Source organism: Myotis nattereri (assembly GCF_964212035.1).
Source record: "Myotis nattereri genome assembly, chromosome: 12".
In the NCBI taxonomy this organism is placed as follows: Eukaryota; Metazoa; Chordata; class Mammalia; order Chiroptera; family Vespertilionidae; genus Myotis; species Myotis nattereri.
The window spans coordinates 21,492,161-21,509,915 of NC_138087.1; the positions used below are offsets into that span (position 1 = coordinate 21,492,161).

The 17,755-nt window shown below is 42.0% G+C and overlaps 1 protein-coding gene across 1 annotated transcript; it reads left to right on the forward strand.

Moving 5' to 3' along the window:
- Positions 1 to 11,772: 11,772 nt before the first annotated feature.
- On the forward strand, positions 11,773 to 17,275 carry KLHL9 (kelch like family member 9; the record flags this gene model as incomplete). The annotated part of the gene is made up of 1 exon (XM_081103802.1): positions 11,773 to 17,275. The coding sequence occupies one exon, from the start codon at positions 11,773 to 11,775 to the stop codon at positions 13,624 to 13,626; it is 1,854 nt and encodes a 617-aa protein (XP_080959928.1). The 3' UTR covers positions 13,627 to 17,275.
- Between the last annotated feature and the right edge of the window lie 480 nt (positions 17,276 to 17,755).

Below are 17,755 nucleotides of genomic sequence, written 5' to 3' on the forward strand. Positions count from 1 at the left end.
GCCATTCCCTTCTGGCCTGCAAAGTTTCTGTTGAGAAATCAGCTGACAGTCGTATGGGTATTCCCTTGTAGGTAACTGAGTTTCTTTCTCTTGCTGCTTTTAAGATTCTCTCTTTGTCTTTTGCTCTTGGCATTTTAATTACGATGTGTCTTGGTGTGGTCCTCTTTGGATTCCTTTTGTTTGGGGTTCTCTGCGCTTCCTGGACCTGTAAGTCTATTTCTTTCACCAGGTGAGGGAAGTTTTCTGTCATTATTTCTTCAAACAGGTTTTCAATATCTTGCTCTCTCTCATCTTCTGGCACCCCTATAATTCTGATGTTGGTACGCTTGAAGCTGTCCCAGAGGCTCCTTACACTATCTTCGTATTTTCGGATTCTTTTTTCATTTTGCTTTTCTGGTTGGGTGTTTTTTGCTTCTTCCCATTTCAAATCTTTGCCTTGATTCTTGCGGTCCTCTGGTCTGCTGTTGGGAGTCTGTATAGTATTCGTTATTTCAGTCCGTGTATGCTTAATTTCTAGTTGGTTCTTTATCAGAACATCGAGGGTCTCATTAGATTTCTTGAGGATCTCACTACATTTATCGGCGGCTTCTAGACAGTTCTTAAGAGACCTTAAAAGTGTGGTTCTGAACTCAATATCCTCCATTGACAGTTTTGTCCTGTTTCTTTGTCTCTGCATTTTTTATGCTTTCTTGGTGCATCCCCTAGTGTTCTTTGTTCGCAGTCCTGTTGTAGTTAAGCCTTGATTGTTGTCGGCAATACCGGGGGTGATTTGACCTCCAGGCTAACTGGCTATGAGAGTCTGCTGTGTCTGCAGTGGGAGAGCTTCTGTGCTGGATCTCTAGGGCGGTGCTAATCTAGCGTTTGCCTGAGGCTATCCGGCAAATGGCTCTGCACAGGGCTTGGGCGGGGCGGATCCCTGGGGATCTACAGGGCGGGTCGGAGCAAGCAGTTATGGCTGCTCTCAGTTCCGTCCCTAGGGGCTCTGCCTCACAGAGTCCCAGCAACCGCTGCAAACTTCGGAGAGAAAGCTGCCTTCGAGTTCCGACCGAAGCCAGACAGTCCCGCTTCTCCCGTTTGAGTCTGGGTCCCTAGAGACTCGCCCGGATCTGGAGCTCAGAGTCTGAAACTCCCTCCCGATTGAAAACAACAACCGCGCCCTCTGCCTCCAGCTCGCTCCTGCACTCTGCACTTGAGTATTTCACTTCAGCACTGTGCCTCCTCTGAGTCTGGGTATGATATTCTCTTGCCTCCTAGTTGTAGAATTTCCACTCAGCCAGCCTTCCTGTGGTTCTGGATGATGTCTGTTCCGTCTTTTAGTTGTTTTTTGAAGTGGTTGTTCGAGGCAGCAATCTCCGGCGTTAACCTATGCCGCCATCTTGGTTTCAGATTAGTCGGCATTTCTTATAAATGGCAAATATATATCCTACTGACAATGGACATTTGCACTTAGATGTCTACCAGTCAATTGTAGAGCATATCTACTGCTCTACATTGTATTTCCTGGCATTCTTCACTCTAGTGGCTGGTGAGAGAATTCATTTGTTTTTATAGCATTTATATACCTGATATTAATTTTGATTATTGTGTTAAGTTTCTTTCTCCACAAAAATCAAAGATATAAGAGAGCATGAACTGTATTGTATTTGTCATTTTCACCTGTATATCATGAGGGCAATGCAGAACCTGGCTTAGAGAAAGTCCATACTTATAATTTTAATGTAATATTATGGGCAAATGAATTGTGCCATCCACTCTTTAATCAAGTTGCATAATCTGGTTTGGTGTTTCTGTTTAGAATAAGAAGTTTACTTTGGCAAACATTTAATATATGCAAAAATACATAAATTGACTAAATATAAAGAACATATTTTATTATAATAACACAATATAAAGATGCCTGTACCTGATATTATATAAACAAAAACAATTTAAATCTTATAAATAAATAAAAATAATTGAATATTGATTGATTGATTGACTGATTTCAGAGAGGGAGAGAGAGCTGGAAACATCAATGATGAGAGAGAATCATTGATTGGCTGCCTCCTGCATGTGACCCACTGGGCTCAAGCCCACAACCCAGGCACGTTCCCTGACTGGGAATTGAAGCATAACCTCCTGGTTCATAGGTAGGTGCTCAACCACTGAGCCACTATAGCTGGCCAAAATAATTGAATATTTAAATAAATACATCCACATGGGCCTCTAAGCCACTAATGCCTGTAGAGTTGAACATGATATGGCTTAATATTCCTGAAAACATTTGACAAATTGATTTCATTCATGTCATGATTACAGCAGAAACAAAAGGGAGTTCGACATGGGAGAACAGGAGGAAGTGTAATATTGGCAGTTAGTGAGAATCATTTCCGTGTTGAACCAGGTGTCATTCCTTACTCCTTAATCTTTCCTCCAAGTTTGCTGATAAAGACCAGGATCTCATGGTTTCTGCTCTTGACAGTCTCCCAAGCACAAGTATGTGTTTCTTCTCTTTCTGATAGAGAATAATGCTCTGGAAGTATTTCCCCACAGCCAGGATGGAGTCCTCCTTCATCAGTAGAGTCTCTTCCATCTCCACCTCCTGCCTCAGACAAGCTTCCGAGTGATGATAAAGTCCAGTGCAGAGTTGTTCTTGAACGGTCTTATCTCAAGCAGCAAACAAGCTGTCTTTCCTGAAGAGGTGGACTATCTGCAAGATCAGCTCAGGGACGACAGAGCTGGCTTAAGCCTTCTGGAACTGGTGCCGCCAAAGGCTTCCTGGGGGAACCCAAAGTCGTTTCTCTACTTCAGGCAGGAGAAGGGGAAGATTCTCCTCATTTGTACCAGAAGAATCAAGGCCTCCCTTTTAGCCAGGCTGTGGGTCTGAGCCTGTCATAGCCCAGAGAGCAGATGGAGTTGCAGGTGAGTATCACCAGAGCCATCAGGAAAGAAAAGGGTAGGGCCATTGGGGACCTGGCAAGTGCTGCTGGCCTGGCTGAGCTGGGTGACACTCTGACCTTTGGCCTCTAAGTGAGCAGGGCAGAGGCTCTCTGTGAAGCCAGAGTCTAGAAGGGGTGATTTGTGGGCTCTTGATTTTTCCTGACAGCCAACAGCCACCTTGGGGGAGGGGATTGTGACATTTACTCAATGCTATGGGCACGCATCTCACACAACCTAACGCTCCTGGGTACACTTCACATGTCCAAAAAATTGTATGTATATAAGTCTTGTGCTATTCTTTGTGACCAAAACAAAACTTTCAACTTTTAACATATATGTTGAATCCCTGAGAATGTCCACCCATGTCTTTAAGCCAGAGTACTGAGGATTATGGAGATACAAGTATTCAATAATTCACTCCTCTTGAGCACACATCTCAGATACAGTATGTTCATTTTTATTTATATACTGCAGTTATAAAATACTATGCATATCATAAAGTGTATGCTTATAATAGAAATTTAAAATGGATAAGTAAATCTATGCTGAAACATTTTTAAAGTGTATTTTTATTATTAAAAGGACATGATTTATCCTCAAAAAATACATACATGCTTCTAGGATGATGTGACCATCTGCAGCAATATGTGTTGCAAGGTAAGTATTACAGGAATACTATGCTATCTCACAGAATCTGAGTCAGAGTTAAGCAATAAGGCCTGATAAGAGGTAACAATCACCTAACCTCCAGCGACCTCAGAACATTCCATTAATGTTACTTGACTCCTGAGTCTAAGGTTCTGGCTTTCTTGAGTCAAATTCTTAAGACTAGTTTTCTGATTGGCTCACACTGGTTTACCAGCTATAGGCAACAGCAACATAGCTTGCAGGTCCCAATGTCATGGGTGGAGGGCACTTCTTATGGAAGGCTGTGAAAATACATAATACAGCCTATGGAAGTACACCCATTGGCTTCCCAGTATCTACATCAGCGATTTTCAACCCATGTACTACAAGAATTTTTAGATCACTAAATAACTATTTCATCAAATGCACTGAATTTTTTCCCCTTATCAGTGGTTCTCGACCTTCTGGCCCTTTAAATACAGTTCCTCATGTTGTGACCCAACCATAAAATTATTTTCGTTGCTACTTCATAACTGTAATGTTGCTACTGTTATGAATCGTAATGTAAATATCTGATATGCAGGATGGTCTTAGGCGACCCCTGTGAAAGGGTCGTTCAACCGCCAAAGGGGTCGCGACCCACAGGTTGATAACCACTCCCTTAGATAGACTAAAAAAAGAGGCAGAAGCCAACAATGGCCAGCTAGTATGAGTGAATCAAAATTATACCTATTGTTTTGGTCAGATTGGCAAAATATATATTTTTTGGTGTGCTGCAGAATTAAAATCACTGGTCTACATCATTCCCGTTCACACAGTTATAAAGGTGCCCAGTTCAATGATCCCATCCACTCAAAAGATAAAGCGCTTCTAATCAATATCCCAGGGCCGAAGTCCTTAGGTATACTTTGTCTGTCAAAATGCTGTTGTTATGCCTTTTGCAACTTATGGGCCAAGTTGAAAATTTGGGAATGCGCAAATCCATACAAAAGAATAAAAAGGAAGAGGGAGAGAAACAAACAAACAAAACCCCCCAAACACTCATTTTTTTAAAAAAGGAATAGTACTCTCGGATCCTTGCTTCCAAGATAACCAAGAAAAGGAGAAATAGTAGTTATGCCAAATACGCCGAGGCCTATTTGCTCCACCAATTGCACCTGCTGTGTGCATGACAAGGTCATTAAGGAGTTCATCATTCAGCCGTAACCGGTTTGGCTCAGTGGATAGAGCATCGGCCTGTGGACTGAAAGGTACCAGGTTCGATTCCAGTCAAGGGCATGTACCTTAGTTGCGGACACATCCCCAGTAGGGGGTGTGCAGGAGGCAGCTGATCGATGTTTCTCTCTCATCGATGTTTCTAACTCTATCCCTCTCCCTCCATCTCTGTAAAAAATCAATAAAATATATATATTTTTTAAAAGTTCTTCAAGCCCTGGCTCGTGGCTCAATGGTTAGAGCATTGACCAAGCATCGCAGGATCTCTGGTTCAATTCCTGGTCAAGAGCACATACCTGGGTTGCAAGGTTTGATCCCAGAGTCAGGGTGGGTATGGGAGGCAACTAGTTGATGTCTCTCTCTCACATTGATGTTTCTCCCTCTCTCTTCCACTCTAAAAATGGAAAAAAATTTTCTCACAAAAAGGAAATTTGTCATTCAAAATGAACTAGAGGCCACAGTTGTTAGGAAATTTCCATAGCCAGTGTCTTTGATGCCTGTGTGCTTCCCATCGCCTTCCCTTTTATGCTGTTCAGCTCCTCAGTTGGCTATATTTATGCAGGCTAATTACTTGAGGTTCTTGTTAGGCTTCCTAAAAAACCTGAGGTTCCTTACCTCTGTAACAAAGCTTAGATGGTGCTATTTTCGTATAAATTTGGAGATGGAAAGATGTCTGCAGAGAAATACTACAAATTATCCTGTGGAACCATCCTGTCCAACCCTTAAGACACCACCTTGGGAAACTCAAAAGAAGATTCTACTTTTATTCTTCAAGGCAGTGCCTACATCAAGAATGGAGCCAAATAGATTTAGTTTACAAACACACATCTAGTCATACTTCCATGATTCAATTGTTTCCTATAATCCTAAGAATGAAATTCAATACTTTGGCATTTATATTAGACATTTAAAAAAAATTTTTTAATTGATTTCAGAGGACGGGAGAGGGAGAGATAGAAACATCAATGATGAAAGAGAATCATTTTTCGGCTGCCTCCTGCACGCTGCAGACTGGAGATTGAGCCCAAAACCCAGGCGTGTACCCTTACTGGGAATTGAACCGTCACCTCCTGGTTCATAGATTGACACTCAATCACTGAACTAAGCTGGCCGGGCTATATTAGACATGTTGATGCACCATTCAAATCTCCCTCCCTCTAACTGCAGATGGAACTCCTGGCTGACAGCACTCCTGTGTAAACCCTCTGAAAATTGTTCTTGGCTAAAGTGAGACATTTAGCCCCAAGTTACCTCCCCTTAGGGCTCAGTCCGAGTCAATCACTGCAGGGGGAATCCCTGGTTTTGTCATTCCACCAATGGACTGAAACATGCCTTGTCCAATCAGAACAGCACAATTATATCCTCATTTGCATCTATACCAATCAATAAGAACTGCGCTGTGATGACCAACCAGAATGCATGACACTGACTAATCAGAACTGGATGATTCCGACCAATTAGAACTGTATGAATTTGGAAACCTCATTTGCATTAAATTGGACTCGTTGGGAAGTTGGGTGGGAACTTTATAACAGGCAGTCTCCCACTTTGCCTCTGTGGAGTATATTTTCAGTTTCCGCAGAAGGCTGTGTTTGTCCTCTTTGCAAATTGTTTCACCTGAATGAGGTCTCTCCTTTTCTAAATCTCTCCTTTTCCTGCATTTCTTTGGGAATTTGGGGTTACAATAGTCTAAACCAGCCGCGGGCGGCCTGTTTGAAATGAATAAAACTAAAAAAAAAAAAAAAAAAAAGACCGTACCCTTTTATGTAATGATGTTTACTTTGAATTTATATTAGTTCACACAAACACTCCATCCATGCTTTTGTTCCGGCCCTCCGGTCCAGTTTAAGAACCCATTGTGGCCCTCCAGTCAAAAAGTTTGCCCACCCCTGCTAGGCACAGCAACCAAATCCTGTCCTTGTCTGTTCTCAAAATGTACTTTTTTTTTTTTTTTTTTTTTTTTGAGCAATGGATTCATCCAGGCCCCAAGGCGTTTCTTACTTTTTACAGCTCTGTTTTAATCTTGCAGCACATCCTCCAGTTTCCCAAGGTCTGTAGGAAAGCCTCTTACCTATAGTTAGTAAGGTGAATAATCATTAAACAACTGTGGTCCTGTTCTTATTGCATCCCCTTCCCCCTATCACCTCCCTTGCCTCATTTACCTCCCTCTCTGTTGTTTAATCATTAAGTCCTCAGGACAATGAGGTTCTGCTCAACAACCAACAGTCTTAGGAACAAGGCCCTGGGTCTGCTGACTACTGAGACAGAGTGAAACATAATATCTTGACCTCGGTTGTGTTTTAGCTCTGGACCCAGGAAAGCAGAACAGTCCCACAGAACAAATCCTTGTGAAACTGAACAGAGCAACTGCATGGCTGACATCAGGACCAGATGCAATGGTTAAATACCCCTACCCTAACACCAACCACTCAGTAGAGACCACAGCCCAAACTCCATTAGTCACCATGATTAATGATTTTTCCTCTATGTCATCCATCCCCTGGAAGCCACCGGGGAGCCAGGTCTTTGAGCAGGAGCTACCTGTGAGCAGGAGCCCCATCTCCTCAACACATTGAGCCCCATGTCAGTCACCGGTGACTGACACTATACTTTCCGTCTGGAAGACAAAACAGGCTGGGCGCTTAACGTGTTAATAAGTCCTTTCTTTCTTGGCTGCAAACTCCTATTCGTGTCTTATTGGGCTTTGATGCATGTAGGCAAACGAACCCCTTCAGTCTGGTAACAGAAATCCGAAGGCTGCCCAGTGAAGGCAGAGAGTCCTGCCAAGCCCTTGCCGGTCATTCTAGGAAGTGGGCATTTGGGTTTGTACTTTATATATTTTTGTTTGTTTTTCTCTCTCTTACCAACTGAGGCCTACATTTTCTATAGTTCTGAGAAAGGCTGGCACATTTTTTTTCATTTTTTTTTTTAAATTTGAAGATAGTCATGGAACCTGTGATTTGGATATTCAAGTATTACATATAGCTTGAATGAAATGAATGAACCGCACCTTCATCCTTCAATTGAAGTTGCAAAATCAGTCTTGGCATTGATTTATTAAAAATAAACATGCAGCCGAAACCGGTTTGGCTCAGTGGATAGAGCGTCGGCTTGCGGACTGAAAGGTCCCAGGTTTGATTCCGGTCAAGGGCATGTACCTGGGTTGCGGACACATCCCCAGTAGGAGATGTGCAGGAGGCAGCTGATCGATGTTTCTCTCTCATCGATGTTTCTAACTCTCTATCTCTCTCCCTTCCTCTCTGTAAAAAAATCAATAAAATATATTAAAAAAAAATAAACACGCAAAAAGCTTTTGAAAGTAAAACTTCAAATAATATAGAAAATTTAAAAATATAAAGGGGAACACTTTTAATGTAAATGTATGTAATATGTAAGAAAAGGTAAACATGATATGCAAGAAAATATTGAAATACAATAAATATAGTAAAATAGATCATGAAGTAGATCTGTATATTAAAAGGCCATCTACGCTGGGTTGGTGCCCCTTCTGTACTGGATGCATTAACTCATAGTGGCTTAATACTACTGAAACTGGCAGTTAACAATAAACATGTTTAGGTATTATATCATAGAGTCTAGAGATATAGGTGTAGGCTTTAACTAAATGTTTCAATTGCTTTGGTTGTCACATGGCTGAGAGTCAAAGATTAAGAAAAGGTTGGTCATGTTCTGAAGGCGCGCCTACTAAGCAAGTTCTAGGAGAAATGTGTAAAAGTACACTTTGCTTGACATAATAGAAAATACAACTAGTTAAGCACAAAACAATATAAGTTAATGGCGATGGTCACAAGATGTATAGCTTCTGCTTTTTGCTTTAAAGATATCTGACACACAATTATGAAATATTTATGCAGAATCTTGGTTCGTCAACACAGCACCCCTTATTCTCACAATAAAGTTGCTGATGTCCTGTTTCTTTGTCAAACAGGAGGAGATAGCTCAGGGTCACAAGGAGAATTTATGAGTGTGTTTTACATAAGGAATAAAAGTTGCCACCAGCTGCGGATGCCCAGAAGTCTGGTTGCACAAAATGTTATCTGTTATTGAAGAAAGAGTCTTTCCCTTAGGTTCTCTGAAACTCTCCCCCCGCCCCGTTGCCCCCCACCTCCCTTGCCACATAAAAGCTCCCTACTTTTGCTTTGTGAGGAAGAAAGATTTGAAAGATCTTGCTCTCCTGTCCTCTGTCTTTAGCCAAATTGAAACCTTTCTCTATCTCGAACCGCCAGTGTTGCAGAGTTTGGCTTACTAGTGTATTGGGCACGCAAAAACAATTTTGGGAGGTGGTTCAGTAGCAGTACTGATAAGTATTGTGACAAATTTAACATTTCATGATGAAGGCAGAAAAAAATAGTCTTTTGAAATGATGAATTGCACTGGTCTGTAATAATTGTTTTTTTGTGTGTTTTTTAAAATATATATTTCTTTATTGATTTCAGAGAGGGAGAGAGAGATAGAAACATCAATGATAAGAGAGAATCATTGTTTGGCTGCCTCCTGTACACCCCCTACTGGGGATCGAGCCCACAACCCGGGCATGTGCCCTTGGCCAGAATCGAACCTGGGACCCTTCAGTCCGCAGGCCAACACTCTCTCCACTGAGCCAAAACAGCTAGCGCAATAATTGTTTTATTAAGAGCACAGAACTGATTCCATGGCTGTCAATCATTCTCGGAAGCTTGATAAAAAAGAGAAAGGTACCATGATTTCTTCCTCTCACAAATTTCCAGGTACAGCAGCTCTCTGCTTGCATTTCCATAGAGAGACTGAGTCCTTGGAAGTCCATCTTCAGGTCCAGTATGGAGTTTTCATGGCTTAGGAGAGTCCTTCCATCCCCAGCTCTGACACCAAGCAGGTCTCCAGGACATCCGAATGCTGATCAAGTCCAGTGAAGATTTTCTCCAGGCTAATTTCATTCCAACCAACCTCTTATGCTGAACATCTTGAAAACTCGCTGAAGGATTTGGTGGAGGACAGCAGTGGTCCAAGCCTCTGGACCTTGCTGCCATCGCCCCAGAAACAACAGGAAGCAATTGGGACCAGCTAAATGTCCATGGGTAGGGGACTCCCTAAATACTTTAGGACACACTCACTCAGTGGGAAACAATACAACTGTTTAAAATAAAGAAGTTCTCTATATATTAATATGGGAAGATTTCCAAGTGAAAAGAGGTGCAGAACAGTGAGTATGGTATGCTATCTTTTATTAAAAAATAGGGAGAGTGTAAAAAGAATGTAGCTATATTCTGATTAGTTTGCATATGCATAAGTAACCTAGAAGAATTTAAGACAGTAATACAAATTGTGGATAATGTTGGAGGAATATGTCAAAGTATACGGTACAATTATTCATATGCCAAACTTAAATTTACTAGTAACTAAAGAAGAAATTCAAGTTAATAAAATATCTGTAAAGGAAATATTAATAGAGGGAAATGCATACTCTAGCATTGCTGGTGATGTTTTGGAAAGAAATATTCATCCTGAATTCAGTATTCTACCTTTAGAATATACCCCCAAACAGGGCAAAGTGTCCACATTCTATGCTTATTACAGATTGTATAAAACAATGGAGGATAAGAAGGTATGTATTCAGAAATAAATAATGGGCAAAGGAAACTATTGTATGCGTAATTACTGGACAATTGTGTAGTCATTTAACATTTGTGAGTGGAAAAGAGAAGCATGAAAAAAATTACTGATGATGGCATTCCACTGGGAGGCAAAAAATAAAAAGGTTTTATTCACATAGCATGGTCACAATTGGGTATTGAAGAGACAAATGAAATGTATTTTAAATGATTAAAATTTTGAAAATATGAACCACAGTTATAATTGAGATGTCCATGAAATGGCGTGGGATATAAATTATAAAGCCTTTTATAGAGGAAAAATTCTAAGCATCTTCCCCTCCTAGGTCTGCCTCGTTTCCTTTCAGTTTACAGCCAGTGGTTCTCAACCTTCCTCATGCCGCGACCCTTTAATACAGTTGCTCATGTTGTGGTGACCCCAACCATAAAAGTATTTTCGTTGCTACTTCATAACTGTAATTTTGCTACTGTTATGGATCGTAATGTAAATATCTGATAGGCAAGATGTATTTTTAGGGGTCGCGATCCACAGGTTGAGAACCGCTGGCACACAAAAGCCGCATTTCATTGTTATTCAAAAAGCAGAAGTCAGGATGCGTAAATCTTAAAGAACACACACTGGCGGGCCGCGCCCAGGTGCTGTTAAGCGTTCACACCAAAGGCGCAGCATAAATGCGCCCACCGATTCCGGCCTTTCTCCCACCAAGTGACCAGAGGCCCTGCGCGCGGACCCCTCGCAGCCCCCTCCCCGCCCCCGCCCTGCGCGTCCCTCCCCCCCACTCCCTCCCCCCCGCCGCTCTCCGCCGAGTCGGGCGACCGCGCAGGCGCAGTAGCTGCCGCGGCCGCTCCTAGCCCGAGGGATCCTGGGACTCGCTCGGCCTTTCCGGAAGGGGCGGCTGGGCGTCGGCGTCGGGGCTCGGCCGGTGTTCCAGGCCCGCGTTCCAGGCCCTTCCTCCCAGGCTGGCCCGGAGCCGCGGCGACGCTCTCGTGACCGCGGAGGACGCGACGAGCCGGGCGGTTCGCGGAGGTGCCCGTCCTCACCGCCGAGGGAGCCGGAGCGGGCTGACGTGGCGGCGCCTCCCCCTCGCCTGGAGCGGAACTGCCGGAGGAGCCACCGCGCGGGCCGCCGGACCAGGTGAACCGGGTTCCCTCGCCGCCTGCGGGGGATGAATCAGCCGCGTAACAGTCAGCGTTGAGGCGCCCAGCCCGTGGCGGTCCTGCTGCGCCGCAGCTTAACGGGGGTGACCGGCTGGCCTGCCTGCGGGGCGCCGCGGTGACCGCTTGCCCTTGACCGGGAAAGCGAGCCGCCGGGCTCCGGGGACATCTTTGTTTCCTTGAAAGCGCTCCGGTGTCCCCCCCTCCCCCTTTCTCCGGCGCGCGTCTTGGCGCCAGAGGCTCTTCCATGAAAGTGTCGCTGGGTAACGGAGACATGGGCGTCTCCGCCCATTTGCAGCCTTGCAAGGCCGGAACCACACGCATTTTTACCAGCAACACGCACAGTGCGGTGGTCCTGCAAGGCTTTGATCAGCTTCGGGTCGAAGGGCTGCTCTGTGATGTGACTCTGGTGCCCGGGGATGGCGAGGAGGTCTTTCGCGTGCACCGGGCGATGATGGCGTCGGCCAGCGATTATTTCAAGGCCATGTTCACCGGCGGGATGAAAGAACAAGACTTGATGTGCATCAAGCTTCATGGCGTGAACAAGGTTGGTCTGAAGAAGATCATTGACTTTATTTACACGGCAAAACTTTCTCTTAATATGGACAGCCTTCAGGACACCCTTGAAGCTGCCAGCTTTTTACAGATTTTACCTGTTTTGGACTTCTGCAAAGTGTTTCTTATTTCAGGAGTCTCTTTGGATAACTGTGTTGAGGTGGGGCGGATAGCCAACACCTATAATCTCATAGAGGTGGACAAATACGTCAATAATTTCATCCTGAAGAACTTCACGGCGTTGTTGAGTACTGGCGAGTTCCTGAAGCTCCCCTTCGAGCGCCTGGCCTTCGTGCTTTCCAGTAATAGTCTGAAGCACTGTACTGAACTTGAGCTGTTCAAGGCCGCCTGTCGCTGGCTCAGACTGGAGGACCCTCGGATGGACTATGCTGCAAAATTAATGAAGAACATTCGATTTCCACTCATGACACCGCAGGACCTCATCAATTACGTGCAGACCGTCGATTTCATGAGAACAGACAACACCTGTGTGAATTTGCTTCTGGAAGCTAGCAATTACCAAATGATGCCGTACATGCAGCCGGTGATGCAGTCAGACAGAACAGCCATCAGATCCGACTCGACACACTTGGTCACCTTAGGGGGAGTGTTGAGGCAGCAGCTGGTTGTCAGTAAAGAATTGCGGATGTACGACGAAAGGTCTCAGGAGTGGAGGTCTTTAGCCCCCATGGATGCTCCTCGCTACCAGCATGGCATTGCTGTCATTGGAAACTTCCTCTATGTAGTCGGTGGTCAAAGTAATTACGATACAAAAGGAAAAACTGCCGTTGATACAGTGTTCAGATTTGACCCTCGGTATAATAAATGGATGCAGGTCGCATCACTAAATGAAAAGCGCACGTTCTTCCACTTGAGCGCCCTCAAAGGACATTTGTATGCTGTTGGTGGGCGAAGTGCAGCTGGTGAACTGGCCACAGTAGAATGCTACAATCCAAGAATGAATGAGTGGAGCTATGTTGCAAAAATGAGTGAGCCCCACTACGGCCATGCAGGAACAGTATATGGAGGCTTGATGTATATTTCAGGAGGAATTACTCATGACACTTTCCAAAATGAGCTCATGTGTTTTGACCCAGATACAGACAAATGGACACAGAAAGCTCCAATGACTACAGTCAGGGGTCTGCATTGCATGTGCACAGTTGGGGACAAGCTCTATGTCATCGGTGGCAATCACTTCAGAGGAACAAGTGATTATGATGATGTCCTGAGCTGTGAATACTATTCACCAACCCTTGACCAGTGGACACCAATTGCTGCTATGTTAAGAGGTCAAAGTGATGTTGGAGTTGCTGTCTTTGAAAATAAAATCTATGTTGTAGGTGGATATTCTTGGAATAATCGTTGTATGGTAGAAATTGTCCAGAAATATGATCCAGAAAAGGATGAGTGGCATAAAGTTTTTGATCTTCCAGAGTCACTTGGCGGCATTCGAGCTTGTACTCTCACAGTTTTTCCACCTGAAGAAAACCCAGGGTTACCTTCTAGAGAATCACCTCTTTCAGCACCTTCAGATCATTCCTAGGACAAAGGTGTTATATCTTTGTGGTGCATAATGGATGATCTCATCCTTCCCCTTCAGTTATAGCTTCCAATGATTGGTCGAGTTATTAGAGAGAAAGGTAACTGATGTTGTTTGTATTGTTTGGCTTAATATGTTTATCAAATGTTTAAATGCATTCTGAAAATATTCAACATAGCCAGCTGTTTTAACACACAAAAAGATAATGTAAAAAATGTTAGATGTCTTTTGTGGTGTTATGTCAGTCAGACTGTAGGGTGATTGTAGTAAATGTATAGTAATGTTCATCATGCTTCAAAGTTGAAAGTTTTCGTCTTTTATTACAAAACATCAAAGGGTGGCTGCCAGCTCTAACCTAAAATAATAAGGAAAAGGTCACCAAGTATTATTAGCTACTTCTCTTCTTTTCATAGAATTTTTGACATAGCTGCCAACTCACTAGATTGTGTGGGTGTATTCAGAATATGTGAAGTTTCTTAGGCAGACAGGAGAAATAATAAACTCAGAAATATTAACTTGAAAAAAAAAATCAGTATAGCCCTAAGTCAGAGTTTGTATTTCTGGAGAGAGTGAGAAGAAGAGAAAATGCACACAAATACATATGTACATACATACATACATATGTATATAAATATACATGCACATATCTCATTTTTAAATTGATTGGCACTTCAAGTAGAGAGTAATTGCTTTTAAATTTAAATTCTACCTAGCAGCTATTCCTATTCAAATGGGAATTCAGTATCAGAGTATAAATGTCTGTATAGTCATGCTGACTGAATTGAAATAGATAAGTACTATAACATATTGAATTGACAACCAAGTTTAGCGTTTGACTAAGTTGTTCCTGCCAGATGAAACATTACTTTTTCTGCTTGTATATTGTCTTCTTAGAGTTAGTTGCTTTTATACAGATTACTTAGCAGAGCTCAGGTTTCAGAGCATTGCTTTTGCTCAGTAAATTTAGGCTCTACTTTCTACCTTTTAGCTCAGTAAAACTTATGATTATAAAAGCAAAGAAAGAAACATGCTGAACAAAGCTATATGATTTTCAATTCAGTCTCCCAGTGTAGTCATTCTAACAAGATTATTTGATTTGGCGTGGCTGCCCTGGTGCTGCTCCCTCCCATGCATCCTGAGAGCTTTGTGTGATCTGCCTCAAGCCATGATCTGTGTAAGCAACAGATAAACTCTGTTCTGCATCAGATCAGAAAAATGTCCTTTTGGCTATGTCTAAAGGACAGGACAAACTTCAGATTCCCTAAGGAGCCAGCTACAGAAAGCGCAGGACACTGCTATCTCTTGCAGGCAGTACTAAAGTAGATCTCCATGTTCTTCAATACTAAGGCATCCCTATTTGTTGAGAACTACCTTGGGAGATCTTAATGGGACTTATCAGCAAAAGGAATCACAGGAGTCCTCTGCAGTAATTCCTTTTTTAGAATATTTTTTAAATTGATTTTATAGAGAGAGAGAGGAAGGGAAAGGGAAAGAGAAACATTGGTCGGCTGCCTCCTGCACGCCCGCTACTGGGAATTGAGCCCACAACCTGGGCATGTGCCCTGACCAGGAATCAAACAGGTGACCTCTCAGTCCATGGGACAACGCTCAACCAACTGAGCCACACTGGCCAGGGCTGTCAGTAATTCTGAAGTACTTTCCTGGAATGTCTACCTGAAGAAAAAATTTACATATATACACTTAACATACACGTATATGTATGTGTATATCCCTATACTTAGGAAATTGTCATAGTGTCATCCTTCTTATTATTGACAATACCATAATAAAACTCAGGAACCACAGCAAAAGGAATTGGCTTCCAGGGATCTGAACTTCACTGCCCATACAAGTGTTGATTCATTTCAATGCTTTTCATGATTTCTGCATTGGCAGAAGTTTTCATACTTCTATGTTTTTTTTTTTAATGACTCCGTTTTTTATTACTAAAAATAACACATTTGAGTATATTTAGAAAATAGAAAATGTAGAAATGGCTGTGCATAGAAATTAGCCTTGTGCATAGAATAAGCAAGAAATGGCATCCTAATTATTTCCTTGATTATTAATGAGGTTAAATATTTGTTTCCTTTGATGAGATGTCCTTGTCCTTTGCCTTTGTAGTACCTATTGGGGTTGCCTTGTTTTTCATATCAAGTTATAGGATCTCTTTATATAATAAATATAATTTAACTGGCATTTGTTCACATTGATTTTTTTCCTCAGTATTGTAACCGAACAACCAATGGGTCCGGCCTGTCACTACTTGAGCCAATTAAACAGAGACAGAGTTGAGTCATATATAAGTGTTTGTTCCAATAATGCTCTCCCCTCCCCACAAATCAGCTAGAGGGACAAAGATTACATGGAAAAGTAGGCAAGATAGAGTGGTTACAGGTTACAGGCAATGGGGTTTGGGGAGGTCACAGAGGGTGAGTGCCTCTGGGACCAAATTATCTCAGCAACAAGGTTGTTAATCTAGGCAGTTCTCAGAAAAGGAGGATGGACTGCATTTTGATATTAGCTCCCATGTTCCAGAGCGTACAACTCTGAACCAGGTTAGAATGTGCTTTGTCTAATCAGAGCAGAAAAATGGTTAACAAAGCATGATTAATATTATAATTATAGCTAGTCCCCAATATTGTATTTCTACCCCTAACAGTATTACAGTTTTACAAAGACAGGGCCATTCAGTTAATTTTTGAGATCAAAATTGCTTTTTCTTTGCATTTTGACCTTTTGGAGTTAATTTTTCTGTTTTTTTACATAGTACTGATGTCACATTCCTTGTCCTTTATCCTATTGCATTGGCAGTGCCAATTCTTAACATGCTAAAGTGGCACTAACTGCTTGTGTCCTGTTTAATAGTTTTTCTTTCTGGTTGAAATGAAGAGTAATTTTTATTGAAATCTTTATTTTAATAAGAATATTAATCTTTATTTACAGCAAATATTTTCCCATCATTTTTTAGTATATGTATTAACATACACCTTATTTTTGTAATGTAGTGAGATTAGTTTTTCTTTTATCACTTTAAAAATGCTTCCTTAATTTTTTCCCATGATGAGGTGGTATAATTATCCTAGTATTTTGTTGTTATGGATATGACTCTTTACTAGACTTCTGATAAAAAAATTTAATGTATGTGTTTTTTTTTTTAAGGTGTTCAATTTTATATTGTGGTAAAGTACCCATAACAACATTTATCATTTTAACCATGTTTAATTGGAAACTTCAGTGGCATTACACACATTCACATTGTTGTGCAACCATCATCATCAACAGGTTTTTTGGAAAGAATGAATTAATGTAATGAGATTGTAAAGGACCTTGTAAGCCATCCTAAGGAGTCTGACCTATATTCTCTAGGCAATAAAAAAAAAAAAAAAGGTACATGTAATGAGCATAAGAGAGGAAAAAGCAATCAAAAAATATTTGGAAGACTAAATTTACAGTAATGACTCTCAACCCTGACTACACATTAGAAATTTTTAAAATCAATCATGCCTGGGTCACACCCCACACCAAGTCAATCAGAACCTTTGGGGAATAAGACTAAAAACATTCCAGGTGATTCCAGTGTGCAGCTAAGGCTGAGAACAGTGAATGCTAGAGCAAAGATTCTGCTTAAAATCAAAATGTGGTCCCCAGTTCAACAGCATCACCTGGGAGCTTACTGTATGTTTTCAAGTTGTTATCTATGTTCCATCACCACTTTCTGAATAATCTTCACTTTCTCACTTAGACCACTGTAAGAAGAATTTTTGTGAGTTTGAGTCAAACTGTCAACAAATGCCGGGAAGTAAAATCTCAATAGATTGAGATAAAGGAGAATGGCTGTTTTGCATCTTGTTTTATACATTACAATCAAAGTGAGTTACATGAAATCCATTGGTGATACATTAGGGAGGTGGGAGAAAGCAAAGTGAAATCTTTGGGATCAGATAAAAAATAAAATGATAATGAAGTGGGGTGAAGCTTCGTGGAACCATTCTCCCTTGCTCAGGGGTCACCACCTGCCCATCCCAGGGCACCTGGCTGCCTTGTGCTTTGTCCAGTGGCAAAGGCCTCTCCAGGGATCAGGGGGAAGCAGGGAAGTAAGTCTTGAGTTTCTTGTGATTTAGATTCTAAA